Source organism: Corapipo altera, unplaced genomic scaffold, assembly GCF_003945725.1.
Source record: "Corapipo altera isolate COAL_440 unplaced genomic scaffold, ASM394572v1 45, whole genome shotgun sequence".
Classification (NCBI taxonomy): domain Eukaryota; kingdom Metazoa; phylum Chordata; class Aves; order Passeriformes; family Pipridae; genus Corapipo; species Corapipo altera.
The window spans coordinates 5,445,159-5,465,515 of NW_020884877.1; the positions used below are offsets into that span (position 1 = coordinate 5,445,159).

Consider the following 20,357-nt stretch of genomic DNA (forward strand, 5'->3'; position numbering starts at 1 on the left):
TGTCAATGGGATTAACACAGGAGAAGCCGAGCTTGAAATTCAGCACAAAATTGAAAAATAAGCTACCCACCACATACATGCAGATGTTGTCAAAGTGAACGTGGGCTTTTTGAAGACTGGATCTTATACACAGCAATAATATAAATCCATCATAGGATAAGAGGCAGCTAAGTGATTCTTTTTCATGGCCATCAATGCTAGAAACTGCAGTTAATGTTAACAGAAGAAGAAATCTCAGAGGAGCCCTGTCAGTTCAAAGCAGCTAAGAATCTAGCTTTTTGATGTCTTGTACTGTGTTATCAGAACAAAAAGTTGATTAGGAGAGGTTTTTCTTGATGACTGGTGGATTCCTGAGCTCCAGATATATTGAAAATAGGTATCTGTGGCTGTTACAGGTGATAAACTGAGAGGTGTTCTAAGGCCCCATAAATATACAGACCTCTTCAGAAACAGTAAATTCAGTTATCTGCAAATAGAACTTCAATGCTTTGAGAGTTGAGTTCAATACCACAGTAATACACAGGCTTCCTCTGAACTGTCGCATACTATAAATGCACGTTAGCATGTGAGTCACTGACAGTGTTTTTCCCAGTTTCTTTTATTTCTCCTGTCACCTTGCTTTCATGTGTTTCCTTCAGGCGAAAACTGGCACTTCTCTTTTTTTAACCTACTTTTTCCTCCTCAACAGGTTAATTAAATTGCTTTGTATGCGATCCTTAATGAAAAGTTAATAGTAAACCCAGCAAAGGAGAGACATTTGTACCTGACCACAGGACCTTTTGTTGTATCACTAAACTAAGTATGACATTTCAGAACACAAAAATATTTTCATTCAGGTGGGTGGGTCGTGGTGTGGAAATTACTCTATTCTTGATACTACATGTGCCCTGTTGTAATTGACATTCCTCTAGACATCATACAGACCACAATAAATTCCATCTTCATTTAAAAATAAGCCAAAAAGGAAATTGGGGGATCTATAATTCTTTAAAAATTATCACACGGCCGTATAAAAAGTGATCTATATGATCATTAATCACAACACTCTGTACAACCATAATCCCCTTCTTTATAAGCTAATAGCTGTTATCATCTTATAACCATAGTTTTATAGCTCAGGTCTATTACATAAAAATGTTGGAATCAGTAAAGGTTTCTGGGACTCCAACACTGACATTTGAATTTCAAAAGAACTTCTGCATAAAATTACAGCGCTGTTCCCTCCATGGACCATATACTCTTGACTCTTCAATAATAAAGAGATCAGTTTACACTAAATAATAGCTTGCTTTTAAAACATCACTAATTCCCCAAAGTTCCCCACTTTAACTGGTTTTTTACTGCCGTTAATACTTTACCTTTGCCCATCAAAATAATGCTTTGTGAAACAAAGATACTAAGAATACATAAACACATGAACATAATCCTAGAAGAATGCACTCTTTCCAGAAGACTGATAATGCAGGAAAGCAAATGTGTTTGCTGTAAGAACAGTTTGCTCCAGACAGATCCTAGTCAAATGAAACGCTCATACTGGAAGTGGAATCACACTGCATTGAGAAGGGATGGGCAGAGACACCTCCAAAAGACAAGTCCAATCCTAGTTGGGTTACAACAGTCTGTGGAGGCCAACAGCACTCCCAGTTAACTGTATGGAACCTGGTCAGCAGCTAATATTTCCTGGACATTGCAGCTGCCCAGATGCCCAGAACCTACTTAGGCTGAACCTGTGGTTCTCCGCAGATAGAGACATATCTCCTCCAACATTCAATGAGGAAAAAGCCGACAGCACATGAACTCATCAGAAAAATAAGAGAGCATGTTCTGCGAAACTTATTTAAGAAAACTTTGCCACTAGAACAAATTAAGTTGCTCACATTCAGGCTTTACAAAGCTATAAAAGGAGATGTAATCCACGGAAAAGGGACAGTGTTAAATCCTATTTGTCTCCCATCTGAAATCCAACACCTCACAGACAACTGCAGGAATGCTGAAGTGCTCTGCATGTCCTGCCAATTGAATTTCTTTTCCTTAGCAACAGTGACAGTTCAGCAAACTCTACATTTTGCTTGGACATTTAGCATTCTCTTCTCTGCATCACTTTAAGCATGTACATTTTCAATTACTTCCTACTGGGCAGTAACAAACACACCAGCAGAATGCAAGGGCCAAAGCTGGCTGCCTCCAGGTAGTTGCCATCTCTCTCAGCAGGTGTATCACAGAATTTGTTTTACAAAAGGAATGATAAGAAAACCACCTAAAAAGTGAGTTGAGCAGACTTACAGAAAGCTTTTTAGATAAATTAGGATCAATAACAGAAAATGCTTATGTCCCGGTGGTCTCTCCATCTAAACTGCTTCAAAGGAAACTACTTGGACAAATGGGAGGTAACAGAGTTTACCTATCCCTGCCAGCCCCACTCACTTTGCCATCACTCTGAGACATCCTCATTTACAGCCATGAGCACTGACTGTTCTGCTCTAATTTGGCAAAGCATTTAATTATAGTCTAAACTTTAAAAAAAACACTGGGGGTATTATGTCCTTAAGGAAGTCAACAAGGCTTGCCACGAATGTAAAAAATACAAGACTTGATCCTGTTTCAGTTGTGATACTCAAAAATAGCTGTTAAGAGACAACAGACAAAAACAGCAGAAGAATAACAGAAGTATTTCTAACTGAGTGAATATGTTTATAAATAGAGTAGGGACAATAACCCTGAGTCCCCAGATAGAACACTGAAAGGGCACTGGTTGCAGGGCACTACACAGATGAATGTTCCAGGCACAGAACAATTCCATGTGAGAAAACCATGACCTTTACGGAATTTAATTTAAATGGTAAAAAACAAAGATTGGATAAAAGTAATGAATTACATTCATAGAACATTCACTGATATTGACCATTTTGGTCATAACCATTAATAAAACATAAACACTGTTCATACCTCTAGTAACAACTCTGTACAGCAGCCCTTAAAAGCTAAAAGTATATAAAGTTCAATTATTTAATTTATATTTTTTCCCTTTGATATCTATCAGCTTTTTACAAAAAAGAGAGCTGTGAGTCTGCTCTGCTAGCTACAAAGTATTGCAATTCCAGTCCTCATACACTATTTCTGCAAAAGTTACAATTTCATGGAAATAGGGACTGAATACTCCTCACAAAACCACATATTACCACATTTTCTGAACATATCTCATAGTCTACTCATGCAGGTCCAGAGGAGGCCACCAAGGTGATTAGAGGGATGGAGCACCTCTCCTAACAATACAGGCTGAGAGAGTTGGGTTTGTTCAGTCTGGAGAAGAGGAGGTTCCGAGGAGAACACATTGCAGCCTTTCAGTACTTGAAGGGAGCTTATTAAAAAGATGGGGACAAACTTTTTAGCAGTGTCTGTTGTGATAGGACAAGGGGCAGTGGTTTTAAACAAAAGGAGGGTAGATTTAGGCTACATGTAAGGAAGAAACTTTATATAGTGAGAGTAGTGAAACACTGGCACAGTGGGGCGATAGGTGCCCCATCCCTGGAAACATTCAAGGTCAGGTTGGATGGGGCTCTGAGCAACCTGATGCAGTTGAAGATGTTCCTGCTCATTGGAGTGGGATTGGACTAGAGACCTTTAAGGGTCCCTTCCAACCCAAACTACTCTCTGATTCTATGAGATTTTAAACACAAAACACACAGCATCTGTGCAGTCACTGCATCCAAGTATCACATTGTGGCACCAGAAGTAATTTAACCACAAACATCCCAGGGGTGATTTGGAAATGATTGATGTGACAAGACTGGCAGTCTCTGGATAAATCCCAACAGCTGCCACTCTGGATTACTGCTCAAGACATAAAGCCATAGCATTGGTAGAGAAAATACATGCAAATCAATATATTTCTATTCTACTCACGGTAATGACTATGACATCAGAGGTTATAAATAACAACAAAGGGAAAGTATGTGAAGGTGTTTCTTGTGGATACTGTAATTAACAAGGCCAACACAGTCTCAAAGCAGGCCCTTGGCCTAAGCCCATATTAATAAACCAAGCAGGACCATGGCAGAGACTCAAGCATGAGCACACAACCATACATACTGTGGAGTGGTGACCCCTGACACAGGGGAAGGGGTGGCTGCATGGCTGCAAGTAACAATGGCACTTGCTCACAGCTGCAGAAAATAGCTCCTGGCCTGTTTTACCTACTAGAACATGTGCAGCCTTTAACTTCTGGGCACAACACATATGGAAATACATAAGCAACAGTTACCTCTTGTGTGGCAGTGACTGTACTATACTGAATCTCCTCCCTCCCACGGCATCTCCAACACAACCTCTCCTTCCCCATATTGCAGAAAACTGACTTAGAAACTGCAGATTATGAATGAACAGCAGCTGTTATCAACTAGTCCTAAGTAAAACTCTAGCTTCCTTTCATATATTTTTTCCTATCTCCAGCCTTCTTATGGATCATTTCACTCCATCTTTCTGCTAGCTCTGTTCTCCATAAGGAATAACATCACCATCATCTCTGTCTCCATTAAAATTTCCCAAGGGAGCCCCTGACATCCCAAGGAAGGGAGACCTGAACAGCCTGATGCCACGCTAAATACCAGATGATCATACCAAATGCAAAAGCATTAAACTGTGTTGCAACTGTGTTGCACACTATTGCCACCTGTTCAGAATAATACTCCTTGAACCTGTTTCTTTTTACAAGAGAAGGATGAAAACTCTACAGTTGTGTTTAGCAATCCTTATGTAGTTTACAGGGCAAAAAACTTGAGGGAGCCATCTAGCGAGTCACTGTTTTCCTTCCCTCACATTTTAGCAAGCCTCAGAGCAGGATGTTTGAAAGCCACCTCTACTATGTAAGGAAAGAGCATATAAAGCATATTGATTCTCAGATTCACCTTCCTGAATCTCTAAGATGACTGAGTTCCCTTTCATGCCTATACAGCACTTCTTCTCCTTCCCCAGGGAAAAAAAAAGAGGAGCACCTGCAGTTCAGAGCCACTCACTGTGTCTCGAGGTGACAGCTTAAGGACACCAGCTGTTCGTGATAGTGAACTGGACTTTGTATTTTGCAAGTATTTTCCTTCTCCTCTGTATAATCTTCCCCCCCTCCCCTTACTCAGCCACTCCCCTCAGAGGCTGCTTGTTTTTCTGGAATACATTAAGTTCATTTCTCATTACGCCACTGTTGATTCCTTTGATTCTCCCTTCTCAGGGTAGATCCTACAGAATTTTTGTGTTGATTTTTGTCTAAAGCAAGTAGAGTTTCCTTTGATCATCCTTGTTTTGCTAATTTTGGATGCTTTGAGGGGAATTAATGTCTGTTTTTAGCATGAAGATGAGACTCTCCCCCATCCTTTCTGCAGGTTGTTTGATGTGAATAGAGCAGATCGCAAACTATGCCTTTACATGTTACTTTCTTGAAAAAAAACCAGAAGATGCTGAATCCACAGGGAGGGATTTTAAGAGGAATAAATTAAATGACCTTAACATTGAGTTACAATACTGAGGACACACAGTAATACAAAATTCAGGAAAATGCTTATCCAAGGCCTATCTTTAAACATAAGCAAAAATTTGACAGACCTTGGTGAAACTATAAATAAATTTACAATTATGCTCACGGAAAAACAGCTTCCCAAATTAAGGCATAAGATGTTTTTCTTAAAAGATACAAATCTTTTTGCAGAAGGAATTTGCAGAAGGAATCTTAGGCCTAACCCAGCTGACTCCCACTGATTAACATTAACGCAATTAAAATGGAAATGCTCCTTCTGCATGAGATTTGTTTGCATATGGCTTGTTAGTGATGCTATAATCCTCTGCATTTCACCCTCCAGAGATGTGACTGGTGAAAGATAAGTAATGCCCCTGCTGGGGGAAAACCACATCCAAAGTCTTTGGGATAAGTGCACACTGTGCACGCTGACTGATCACAACTCATCATTCAACGTTAGTAACTTACGTTCCCATTCTTGCCAAAAAGATGCGACAACTTTAGGCCAATTTCGACTGTAAATCCTAAAGGATTATTGTGGTTACTTAGCAGTTGTTCAGCATAATTCTGTTAACAAGTATCATCAGACCTTATTGCTGGCTCAATGCTTCTGAGGCTTGCAGCAAACATTCTTCCTCTCTCCTTGTGTAGGGGTAGAGCAGGGAAACTGCAGTTATATAGGTATTGCAGTGTATAAGTGGTAGCAATTAAGTACTGTCCATGCTCCAAACATAAAACAGCTGCAATCCAGAAAACTCTGTAGTGACAGGAGTCCAGCTCTACCTTTGTTCCATACTTAGCTTTCCATCAGCCTCCTGGAGCTTCTCTACACCTAAGAGCATAAGCAATAGGTAGAGGACTGGTCAACAGCAATGTCACCAAGTTCAAGAGGCTTGCAAGTGTCTACACCAGGGGGTGGAGCAATCCCAGGCATCGCCAGAGCCTCTGAACAGACTTGCAAAGCTGCAGCCCTGCTGAAAAGGAACTAGGCTCAGGATGACTACCAAGTTGAATACAAGCCAGCACATGTTCTCAATGCAAATAAAACAAACCACCTTACAGGATACATTAAAAGGTGTGTGACCAGTGGAGAAATGGAAGGTAATGTCCCCCTCTGCATCGGTACTGGTGAGGAATACTGTGTCTAGTTTTGGGTCCCTAGGTTCAAGAGCACAGAGAACATGGAGAGTGGAGAGCAAAGGGCTACAAAGATGATTGGGATGGAGAAAACATGACCTGCGAGAAGAGGCTAAAGGAACTGTCATTGTTTAGTCTGGTGAAGACTAGGTTGAGGCAAAGTAAATGTTACTATCTCAACTCCTTCCCATTCTATCAGAGATTTTAAAAGGGACAATGGCCCCAAATTTAAGATATAGCCATTCATACTGGATGTCAGAGAAATCTTTTTAACTGGGACAATAATGTAGCACTGGAAAAGGTTACTTACAGAATCCGCAAAATCGCTGTCCTTGAGGGTTTTCAGTAATGTGCTTCATAAACCACACTTGACCAGGCAGGTCAAATGTTGGTCCCAGTTTGAGAGCAGGAGGTTGGATGCAACCAATATTACTATGCTGTGATTAGTCTCCAGATTATTTTAGATTGATTCATTTACATATTTTGTCCATGCCTCTTACTGGAGCTGCTGCTTCAAAAAATCAGGGACATTGCTAATGGTCTGCTGCATGTCATTACTGTGAGGAATAAATATGACAAACCCCATGTACCATGACCTGTATCTGACATATTCTGCCTCTCAGCAAAGATATTTCTAAACAAGAAATCTACAGTTCTAGAGTTCTTTAACAAATTTTGAAAATAATGGCAGATTAAAGCAGAAATACCTTTTACTCAATAATCTGGCACACATTTCCTGGGAATGTTAGCCTCTTCATTTGTTTCTCCCTCTTGCTATGACAGTAGCATCACATGCAGTGCTACACTGAGTGACAAATTATATCTGCACCGCAACAGAAGAAAGAGGCCATCAGGAGAGCTAAGTTTGTCTCTGTGGCTGGCACGGGCTGGGCAGTGACAGTGTCTGCAGAGCATGGTGAGCACCCTGACAGCACAGCTCTTCCCACACGCGGCCTGGTGCTGCACCGCAGTAACACTGTGGCTGTACCTGAATTGCACAGCCACCTGCTGTGTCTGCCTGAGCTGGGATGTAGTGATCTCAGGAATAAAAAAGAAAATAGAAAAAAGAGCAGCTGCTTGTAGTTGCATCAGAGTTGCTTCACCACCTATAAGCTACAAGAAAAAGCCTTGCAGAGCAAACACAGTCACATATCCGTGGAACCCTCTAGTTTAAAAAGTGGAATCAGAAACGCAGATAACTTTTGGCCTCTCACTAGAAATACAAGTGTCACTGGTGACATATTTATCTTCCATACTATGTGCTATAGCAACATACGCTCATAAACATTCCTTTTTACAGTTCTCAGGTGCTGCATAATTGCTTGTCTCTTTTTCATTGTATGGCAGCAGAACTGCTCCTTAGTGAAGATAACCATGATCAAAGAACATACATCCTGCACTCCTTCTGTCAGCTGATTGTGAGGTGCAGTTGGTTGCAAAGTGCAAAGTCATTTGCAGCTGATTTTAAGTCCAAACTACCAGTCCTTGAAGCATTAGTTTGGGTTACTCACATGAACTGAAAATGTTGTTCAAGAGTCTCATCTCAATACATAACGGAGCAACACATAACCAGTTAAAAGATACAAACATCTTTGAAGTCAAACTGCCCCTACTGGCAACAATATTGATGGAGTATATGTACAAGAAAGATGAGGCAATGAATTTTACTAACAGACATTTTAATCTGCTTTAATACACCACTGTCTTTGGCACAGGACAGTTAATTATCTTTATTATTTTCTTGATCATTACCTTCAGTTCAATCATTTTTTCCTGTAATGAACTCCTGAAATGGAACTAAATGTTATCCTATTTAAGGTATTTTTTTTTTATTATAAAGTGTGTTGTGTAACACATAGGGTACTTGGCAAGATGCAGTGATGAGTTCTAGAAACAGGAAGCTTTAATAATTATTTTTAGTACAGAGTATACAACACCTCTTGAAATACATGTACTGCTGTTATATCAGTTAATTAGAATAAAAATTTCTGCCAAAACCTACAGTTAGCAGCAATGCAGTGTACAGTGAAGAGTGGGAGTATTTTTTTTCTTTTAACTTATGCAGGAAGATTCATTACTGTGAGGCTAAACAGGTGGTAGAGCAACTCACAGCTCTTCTGGGACTGATTGCCACTTTGATGCTTGGCACATCAGAGTTTCCAGCAAGCTCTGATACAACATCCTAGGATTCGAACCTCAGTTTCTTTAGGGGATCATGTACTTCAAATGGTAAGATACCTCTGTTTCATCAAAAAGCAAAAAACAAAGGAAAAAAAAATAGCACAGAACAGAACAGCTTAGCTTCCTATAAATCCTGGTTGTCTAAGGGAGTGGCATAGCTCTTTGATTTGAAGCTTGGCTACTGATAGTCCTTACAGAGTCCAACTGAAGACTTTATTTCAGTCATACAGAGACTCTCAGTATTTCCAAACTGCCCAGTGGATTTCCCAGCACAACAAATCTTCAGCTGAGAAATTCTGATGCAACTGAACAGGAGGCTGGCACTTCCTAGAGACAAATCTACCCTTCATACTAACAAACATTAGCAGGCACTACTACATCGTTACCTTCTCCTCCACATGCATTTACCATTAACATTTGTTCAGCTGAAACTTGAAGCTACTTTGGGAAGAGACTTCAACTTTCACTGTGTATATAGTATATGACACTGCACAAGGCAATTTCTTCCTCTCTTAAACTGAAACATGCTAAGAACATCCCTAGAGTACAAATGTACATCTAAGATCAACTCCATTTTTATAATGTCCAGAAAAAACACTGGAAAATGCTGCCCCTTAGGGCAACACAATCAATTCCCTTAGTTTATCAGAGGGACTGATGAAACGGATATCAAATGCCATGCTGTTGACTTGCCTTGACACTCCAAGGCACTCTTGCCCTGGAATACACACTGGATAAATAGGTACTCACATTCCATAAAGTAGGGGCCAGGTTCAATGCGCCATACAATTTGTCCTTTCTGCGTGCCAGTCACTCCCCGATTCTTGGAATCCCAGAAATTGGCTGGAGAGTTCTCATCTGAAAAAGGGAAGGAAAAAAATAATTTCAGCAAGTAGTATTTGTAATAGTAGCTTTCTTGGTTCTCCGTTTCAAGAGGCTCAGACACAAGAAACTACTTTTACTAAATAAATAAATCAAACTAACTGGCAAAAGATAAATGGCTTCTCTTTTACAGTTGCTAGATCAATTTATGCAGAGGGAGCAGACATACACACAGCCAAAGTAAATATATGGTTTCCTTTAAGAGGTGACCTGCCAAGGCACAGTATTAAATTCCCAAACTTCCCTAACTCAACAGAGAGGCTGTTGGGAGTGTAGAGCTGACAGAAACCTCATCACAGAGTTACTGCACTGTTTTATACACCAGTCCTGCTCTGTGATGTGAAAATCTAGCATTCATTCCCTAGCTAGGAAGCATGGACTTGTAAGTAGAGCTATCAAGTTAGAGGCCCAAAGTGCAGAACTGTCACTTGGTAAACCAGAGTTAGAAATGAGAGATTCAGCAAAACGCATTCAAAAGAGAACAGAAAAACAAACAGTATCTGCAGAGCAGCTTAGCAACATCAGTATTTTCCCCTCTGAAATGAAGATTTTTGTCCTAACAGTAGCAAACATGGTCCTTAGGGCCTTTTTTATTTACCAGCCTGTATTCAGATACCAGAAAGCTGTATTAGTGAAAGAAAATCAGAGTGAGAAGCTGCTTGAAGGGGCACGAAGGTTAGTTATGATGACACAGACAAAGCTGACATAAATTCAACTGAATTCTTTTGTACAGGAAGTTCTTTGGAAGTGTGCATTGTAACGTTATACCAATGCGTTTTGGCAGCTGTTTCTTAACCAGACAATTTTACCTGTGACCTCAAATACAACATCCTAATTCTTTCCAGTGGTACTGGATATTCTTTACTCTTAACTAAAAAAAAATATAAATTCCTGTTTTATTGTATACATTTGAATGCATTCTGCAATTTTAAAATTCTTCACTAGTAACTGAGCCTACTGTGGCTTTCTGCATGAAGCTCCTATCCATTCAACCACATTCCTTTGCCCTTTGGTAGGAAATCCCACACAAGATTACAGAACTGTCACCTACATATCAGAAATCCATACGCTATTTATGGAGGAATAAGAAACGATGCAGCTTTCTTGCTTTTATCTTAAAAATACAAACTTACACTAAATCTTCTCTTTTTCATTCTGACTGCTCACCTCAGTGTATATACGGTGACCCCCACTGAATCAGGGTTACTGCAATCTGTACATCACAGACAAGTTGACACACACAGCATTACCAGACATATGCTGGGCTTCTGTGGTTGCTCAACAGTAACTTACACACTGCCCAAAACCTCAAAGAGCTCTGGAGAGTCAAGAAGTGGCCACGGAAAGCTACTGACATTTTTATGCCTCCAGGCATGGGTGACTTTGAGAATATTTAGAAAGCTGTAGTCTGAACACCTTAACATCATGACAGCTCCAGAACAGTTTCATAATTATCTCAATGACAACAAGAAGGGACAGGAGGGTTCTCCTAATACCTGTGGTCCTCAAGCTTGTAATACCCCTAGGCTTAACTTTCCGTGTGGAGACAACGTGATGGCACATGAACTGTACACACTATAAAGTCAGGCACACAGGCAGTAAAATCTTAAACCATGCATGTTTATTCTCCACTACAGAAAAAAACTTTTGGCATAAACAAAGCTGTATCTCACCCATGCTTTTGGTTTTTTTTCAAAGCTAATATAAAGAGGAATGCTGAACATATAGCCCGTATAACCATGCCACAGGCCTTAAGAAAAATCTCTATGTGGTTTGCAATGACACTCCAACCAAAACAATACACTCTTGATGAATTTATTTTCTTTTTTTATTTTTAATGTGCCTTCCTAACCCAAGGCCCTATTATCTTCCAGAGAGAACCCTGACAAACCATGAGATACTGTTTAACTTCCAGCAGCACTACACTAGTGACTGCTTTAGTCCACTATACAAACTTGGTTATCCAAAACATCTTTACCAAAGGCAAGCAGATTCTTTAAAAATTCCAGTTATCTGAAACACAGAGTTCTAAACTATTCAGCATTCTCATTTCATCTGTGTAAATGAAGATGCATTGATGACAATAAACATCTCACCTAACATGCTCTAGTCCTGCATTTCTCTTTTTAATCAATTGGAGAAGAGTCTGTTCATAATTTTAAGAAGGGCAGATGTTAGATATATTATAACTATAAAAACTAATACTTTTTATTCTTATCTAGTTCAACAAATGAAGAAACTCTTAAGCAATGAAATATGCCTTTAATGATGATATTTCCAACAATAAGGCACAAGCAGTTGTTCTTTGTTTTTTTAGTCAGTTACTAAGTCAATGGTAATGTTTACAGGGACATTAGTGAGCTTCAGAAAAGGTCCTCCATTAACTGAGTCTTGAATTCTGAGCTGGTAGTTACAAGAATGCAGAACACTTTCTTTCACCTTATTTAATAAAATAAATTTATGGAAGCCTCTGGATTTTCAGCCCTTACATTAAGAAACAGACTCCTTTGCAGCTATGAAGACTAAATCATTGATACACTGCCCACAGGCACACTGCCATTGCAACAGAAGGTGGTGGAGACAGAGGGATGGAAAACGCTGACAGAACACTGCCTGTCAGCAATCAACTCAAATTACAGAATTTATTTTGGTCAGCTTTGATTTTTTTCTGAAACAGATAGGTTTTTTCTACTTCTATGATGTTATTCACATAGCGGAAAAATGACATTACTAATACCTATGGAAAAATAACTGCAAAGCTCAGTTCATGGGTTTTAAAAAGAGAAACTGAACAGGAAAAAAAATGCATAGCATGAAAACATTAAAGTACACAATACTGACAAAAATACTGACAAAAAAAGAGAAGTGTTTGAGAGCACAAAAAGCAACATCAGAATTATCACTCCCTCATTTCTCCACCTCACCAAAACATATGTGTGTATGTATATACACATAAACACTATATATATACATTCCATAGGGAACTTCAATTCTACGCAGTTCTATTCCCTTTTTAGCACATTAATCATTGCTGTTTCTGAAACTGGCAGTTGTTCTAGAATCTGGGCCAAAGAGTAGATATAAATATCCCTTCCCAGAACATAAAATATGCAACAAAATACTGTCTTACTGCATCAATATCTTGTCTAGTGAGTCTACACTTCTGAAAGAAATTAAACAATGCGAGATATCTTTCTGTCTTCAGTAACTCTTGGACATAGAATATTACAGGACATAACTTCTGAGAGCTGCAACCCCTGTACAAATCAGCGCATTTGAGACAATGTTCTACAATGAAAAGTGGGTAGCAGTAAATGTATCAGTGTGTGGAACTTGACACCGAGTAGTGCTCCTTCAAATCACTGTAAAGCAAACGCATTCTGAGTAATAATGTTTTCTTTATTTAACTGCTAAGCAATCAGCCAAACCTGGCATTAAGAGCTGTGCTCATTTTTTCCCCATTTTCAGGCTTCACCATCATTACAACATCCTTGAAGTTAAGTTAGACACCAACAGCGCCCACAATACCCACAGCTTGAGCCCTCCATGTCAACACTAGTTCTCCACCTGCATCCTCAGCTCTGCCCTCCTGCAACAGTGAATCCAGCTACAGGATGCAACTCCCTCTGACATGTGTCAATGCCACACAGCTACATTATGTGAAAAGCAAAAGTACTGGATAAATGAATGAACAGTGCAGTGGAAGAAGGTGGTATTGTTTTTAATAGAATTAGTTTTTAACAGTAAAATTACGCCCATAAAATGAGTAAGAGCCATAAGAAGCTCCAGTATGCCCATGCCTTCTCTGTAGTGGTAGCCCAGAACTGAGCACAGCACACAGATGTGTCTCATCAGTGCTTAGTAGAGGGGAAGGACCACCTCCCTCAACCTGCTGGCTCAGGCTCTTCCTAATGCAGCCCAGAATGCCAGTGGGTGACCAGGGCAAACTGTTGGCTCTTGTTTAACTTCTTGTCCTCCAGAACTTCCAGATCTCTTTCTGCAAAGATGATTTCTAGATGGCCAGCTCCATCCCAATGTCAGGGGTTATTTCTGTTTGCCCATTTTCCAGTCTTGTGCTGAATGGCAGCAGAACCTTCTGTTCTATCAACTGCTACTCCCGGTTGTGCACAAGGATGTTACAGGAGCGTTGAAAGCCATGCTAAGCCAGTATCTGACATCAAGGATCAGGAGGCTTCTGAGGAGATCACATTTTGTTCATTGTGTCCTATATCTTTCACTATTTCTGTCTTGGGAAAAAGGATAAACTACCGGAAATCAATCACCTCACAGAGTCATTTTGCATAGTTTACAGCAACAAATAAATAATATGCAGTTTTTTATAAGACAGATAAAGAGGAACTGCCACAGACTAATTATCTGAAACAAGCCTTACAGTCCCAGTGCACAGACTAGTCATATCAAACCAGTCTTCTTCTGGTCCCAGTTTCTGTGGTCAGTAGTGTTGGGTTATGCAATAAAAGGCTTACTTCCATGAATACAAATTATTTTTATTCTTCAAAAGACATTATAGAAGTCACAAATTCCTGGTGTGGAAACGTCACTTGCCTACTGCATAGGATAAAATTTAGAAGTTCCCTATAGCAATCTAAGAGGTTCAAACTTTTGCATACTGATCTCTTTTCTGTAATACATTTATAAAGATGTTCATGTGCAGAGCTGAGAGAGAAGGTGATGTTAACAGATTCTGATTGTCAGTGAATGGCTTTAATTATACGCAACTTTAAAATTTTCATCTTTTATACCATATATGGGTTTTCTAACTCACAGCACTTGAAAAATCCAGGCAGTTAAGCTCAGGAAAGATCAATCACGTTGGTAACATCATTGTATCCCTGCACAATTCTGTTATCCTTATTTGGGATTTACATGCCAATCTCTGTTTTTTCATCCCTTTCAGGAAAACGCTTTACACAAAATCTTTTGAGGTGTTTGTACTGTTAAAATTTTAAATTAAGTTCAGATTGTCAAAATGCTTACTTCTTTAGCATTTTAGTTTCATTTCGATAAATTCTTGAGCACTGAAGGTGATGCAAGCAATGTATCCAGTTATTAAGGGGGGAGGGGGTGTTGTACTCAGCCCAGAGAAGCTTTCAAAGCATCAGTCTAATGTTATTTCTCTTGTCAGGTGTTCTCCTACACTGTGTATCAGCAGAGCTGGAAGGCTGGTAGACAGTAAGGCTACATCTAGTTTCGTCTCAAGCTGAGATTCATGGATTTGCCACGAGTTTCTCTCACAAACATGATATCAAGGATGGCCATCCTCCACCTATTTTACTCCACCATTTCACTTAGTCTTTAAGAAAGTAACAGGTTTTTGGTTAATCTGCATCAGATGATATTTCTGAACTTAATTTTGAGCCAACCATCAGGAAATCTATAGGGTGGCATTTCTGACGTAAAACAAAAAATTTACATGCATTTTACTGCATTACTTCCAAAACCTCAATCTCAATGCCAGTAACTGTACTCTGCTTTTTGGTGTGAGCATAGACTTCTAAGCAGTAAAACAGACTGTCACCAAAATGTAAGACTAGCAAGAACATTCCAAAACATACTTGCTGTGGATTCTGAGCAACTGACTGAGAAAGTTTTTAACACTAACTTTTATGCAACATTTTCACTTTGTTAACCTCTGATAATTTTAATTCTAGAAATACTAAAAATAAAAATCTATGGGTAATCATTAAAGAAGTAGCACAGAGTTTACCGAAATAATGAACTAAATAAATTTCTTTCTTATACACAAAATATGCTTAAAATCAATTGAAAACTGAATCAGGACACGTTTTAAGGAGAAGAAAAATTTTATCACCTTTTCTAGAAAGCCAGTAAATAAATAATTTGAAGACAGGGTTTCCACTGCAAGCAATTACTATAATAAATCACATTATGTCAACTCCTTTAAAATACTCTACATATCAGTTAGTACCATACAAAAAAATGTCAACTCACTATGCCAAAGCTTATGTTCTGTGATTTTCAGAATTCCCCATCTCAGTTTGTGAACAGTTCACATGTTATTTGGTGGAGCCAGAATATTTCTCATGAAAGATAGCACCCGTCTATCCAGTACATTGCTGAAATTAAAGATCAACACTCAGTTGTACTTTCTAGCCTTACCTGGCCATTCCAAAGGATGCCTGTGGATCTTAAACTGCATTCCTCCATCAGAGCCCAATTAACAAACTGAAGAATAAAAACCAATAATGTTTTATGGGATGGATACTGAAAATAGCATCCTTGTTCCCAATCACAAACGGTATCTTCTACAGAAGTTGCCTTCTGCACCCAGCTTGTGCAGCTCAAGTTTGGAGGCTTTAGCTCTGTATTAGCACTGTTGCATAATCTCAGCTCCACAAGGCACGTCTGTCCTCTCCCTTCCTCTTGTCATTTGAAGGAAAGGGTTTCAGAAGGATGTTCTCAAACTCTGCAGTAGTTTCCAGCAGTTACACACCATTGTCTGCCTCTTCTCCTTTAATCAAGGGTTTATCCAGGTTCAAACAGCCCGTGTTAAAACACAGAAGGTATTACGTCCTTCAAGCTCAGCTATTTGCAGCCACTCCCCTCTGAAGGGTACAGGATGCCGAAGCCCCATCCTCCCTCCACTTCCTTCCTTGCCTTGTCCATGGGAGGATTCCTAAGCACGGCCACAGCCCCGCAGCATGGGGCGGGCTGATGTAAACAGGAGGATGGTTAAATCCTAGAAATGACGGCAAGGCAGCCACAGCAACGAGCACAGCAGGAGCTCACTGGAAGTGCTGGCTTTTGTTTACACAGTACTTCGCTCTCCCGCATGACTTCCCCACAAATCCAGTTATTTCAGGGAAGACGAGACTGCTCCATGACATTTGGCTGGGACGGAGCTGCCTTTAACCCAGGGTAACTCTGCACAGGGCACTCCTGAGCAGGAGGATAAACAGGTGCCAGAGAGCTTCTATTACTACCTCTCCTCTTTCAAGTTGGTAAATGCCACCTCAGCACAGGGGCTTGGACAAGGCTTGGTTCTGCCAGATGCTCTGACTGCTCACAGGCCTCCTGGTGGATGCTCCAACTACTCCAACTTTCAGCAAGAACCCAAATCATGTTGAAGCAGCCCCAGTACTGCAAGAACAAAAATGGTACTTAAAGGTATCTGGTCCATGGTTTGTAGATCTTTTGCAGTACAAATTTCAAGAAATTGCACACTTGTACAGTACCAGGTTCAAGATCTCAAAGTAAATCTTGGTTTTCCAGCAATACTCAGATTATAAAAAAAAAAAAAAAAAAAAAAACAAACAACAAAAACAAACAAACAAAAACACTGGGGATGAGAGGAAAAGCCTCCACCTCTTATAGAAGTATCTGCTCTTACTCGGTTTGAAGATTTTCCAAAAAATGGTTCCAGTCAAAGAAATTAAGACGGACTCTTTGCTAATGAAGAACTGAAAGCTACTGTATTGCTCTACGTTTTCATGAGAACCTCTAGCATTGTATTTTCAAAGGACAGAGGGGGAAATAACACCAGAACTGGACTAATGTAAGAGAAATTTAACACACTGCTGTGTACTAAATGGTTGGAAACTGTTCTCCCTTGAATGCCAACAGAGCACTCCAGAAGAAGTTGAAAACAAAATTCTAGAACAGTCTTAAAAGCTGCCTAAGCAGCTACTAGATCCTACTATATGCTATCACAGTTGTCTTTACTCTTCAGAACACAGAAAACTTGGAAGGTAATGAAAATATAAGACACAGATCTTCAGCTGAGAAAAGCAAGAGCAGAAAAGAGACAGAGAACGGTACAACAGATGCTCTTACAACCTCAGATTGGAGAGAAGCAGCTGTCGTGGCTCTTCCTGAAGGTAACTGTGCACTGCCAGAGGGTGCAGGACAACACTGAACTCCAACCTGAACACAAATCTTGGCCTTCTGGTTACACAGTCCTGCTATATTAGCAGTGAAGAATCATCATCATCTACCATAATTAATATCATGACCTATGGTCAAAAACACAAAGAGGTGTTTGTTCCTCACTGCACAGCAGCAATTTTTCTGTTGCACAACCAAATTTAAGGTTCACATATCTTTACTTACTGTCCCTGAGCTGCGGGCAAGAAGCACCTCATGTGCCCCCCATGACCCACTACATACCACAAACATGCTGCTGACTTCTATTGCACTCCATTACTTTATACAGCAAGAGAAATTATTAATTTTTCTACCTGTGACTGACAGGATGGTCGGGAATAACACTGACTTCTCTAGTACTTTGCTCCTACTTCACCTGCAGAAGCAGAGCATAAAAGCCATACCATACAACCCATCCAAATACTAAATCATGAAACCTTTTTGCTACTGAAATTTAAATTAATAGGGTGGGGAAGTTCTTGCTCTCTTTTTCATACATAGCTTTTATTCTGACACTAGCCATAAGATTGACTATTTCTTTTTTTTTTTTCCCAAAAATTATACTACTACATTCTGTTTTCTTCTCTATGTACACTGAAAGTTCAGCATGGGGATCAGAGCACCTCCATATGTCCTCACACAATGTGGTATTTCAAGGCACATCAGCAGCTCAAAGGATTAGTTAACTAGAATGCAAGACACAAAGATATTGAAAAAAAATACAAGTAATTTTTTCAGACATATGACACAGTACTATGGCAGGAATAAAGTGGAATTCCACTTCTCTGTATTCAAAGTCAAGTCATCATTGAAATTCAAAGCATTCAAAGACAAAAATAAATCCTTTCACCCATCTCACTGGCAGAGATTCAAAAGCATAAGAAGAGGAAGGAAATGACCTCAAGCTTAACCTCTTTCCTGAAAATCTTATTAATCCTTCTCCATAAAATGATGTGCACTTCGTTCCCATCTATACTTCAGGTTTCACATATGTACCAGCCCCTCAGCACAAGTGCTCTGTGCATCATGAGTCACCTACCAGCTGACCCAGCTCACCTGGAAACCAGATCCTGCACAACACACGTACACAATGCTTGGCTGTTTTTGCAATGCATCAAACAGAATGGCTACTACAAGAAAGGTATAATGTTAGAAAAAAAAATTATGCTAGAGAACTACACTGAATAAGCTCTGACAGATGGTACTGCAATGCCCTAAGACATAAAGACTACTAGATACTTAATCATATTGCACAGACCTCCCAATATCTTTGCAAAATGCTAATAAATCACCTACCATTTAGTTCAGTGAGGTCCAACGGGCTGTACGTGGGGGTAAATATAACATAGGGGGTGCTTCCAACTCCTCCTGAAGGAAGCAACAAGCAACTGAGGCAAAAGCTGCACTACCTCTCATATCAACTCACAGTCCTCTCAGCTGCTGATGGTCTGGGGAAAGGGATGTCTGCAGAAGATGGGGACAGCCAAAAACAATGGCCACCAGGCAGGGAACAGTCTGGAAATCAGATTTAGGCCACTAATGGGTACTGAAGTTGGACTACACCTATAATGTAACATACTGCATCAACTCAGTAGGCTATTATATTACAAAGATTAGAGGACAGGAGGACAGCAAAGATGCAAGCAATATACTAAGGAAAAGAGGAGTCTGTCTCTCTCCTGCAGCATCATATTTATTTTTTTTAAGCACCTCACTGCATTTCAGCTCTTGTTAAAACTTCAATACAAACCCATCTTCACAATCATAATTCCTCTTCAATACCCTCCTCCCTGTGATATCCAGTTCCCCACCATATCTCCAAACACCTCCCAACACTTGCACAATTTTGTATCCTAAAGGCAATTATCTCTTGTTTTTAACAGTACTAAGTCCAAGAAATAAAAAACAAAGCAAACAAACATAAACCAAAAAAATAAACAAAAAAAACCCATCACAAAACCAAACCTGTGTGCATCAATATCCTCAAGGCTATTATTCTGGGACAGGATCGTTTAGCATATCTGTATACACAAATCATTTTTTTCTAATTAACCGTAAAAACTTATTTTGGGGGTAAATACTGTCAGAGTTAAATTAAATAAGGAAAAAAAAATAATCTGTATCTAAGCTTTTCTGTGCCATATTTAATCTGCCAGTCTAAGTTTATTGTGGAATGTTTTTCATCATTTTCCTCCTCAACTACAGCCTTATATGGTGTCAGATAAGCACTTGTTTGCTGGCAGCACATGAGCTGCTGAGCTGGCTTTAGCTGCACGCAGAAGAGGATTGCAGCTTCCAAGGATAAAGGGCATGCACTTTTATCTGTGACCACATTCCCATCACAAGTCTTTGCCAGAAAAAACTCAAAAATACAACAAAGTATTCCTGCTGTGGAAGACATGACACCAGCAAAGCTGTGCTCTTGTCAACATAAAGAAACATTAACAACAAAAGCACAATTTTGCTAACACAGCTGCACTTACAGAGAGGGCTTTCTCTGGTGTGGCTATCTTGATACAGATCATATGTAATCTCACAGCCAGCAGAAAAAGTGAGGGGTCATTTATTTTATGGCCTTCATGCTGGTTTTTTTATTAACCAGCAAGCATCTGGTCATGTATGCAGACACCCAATGCAGAAAGGTCCCAGAGAAAATGGGGGATTTGCCTGGTGTTTGGTTTTTTTCTGGTCAAACATTTCTGAAGTGGAAACAGTGGAAATCACTTCAGGAAGTGCCAGATGGTTACAG

The 20,357-nt window shown here is 39.7% G+C and overlaps 1 protein-coding gene across 1 annotated transcript in view; it reads right to left on the reverse strand.

Moving 5' to 3' along the window:
- HECW2 (HECT, C2 and WW domain containing E3 ubiquitin protein ligase 2) overlaps window positions 1–20,357 on the reverse strand; it is a 153,160-nt gene that overhangs the window by 65,665 nt on the left and 67,138 nt on the right. Inside the window, exon 3 of the mRNA XM_027636741.1 lies at window positions 9,572–9,679. Coding sequence (XP_027492542.1) covers window positions 9,572–9,679 — 108 coding nt within the window. The remainder of the gene's footprint in view (window positions 1–9,571; window positions 9,680–20,357) is intronic.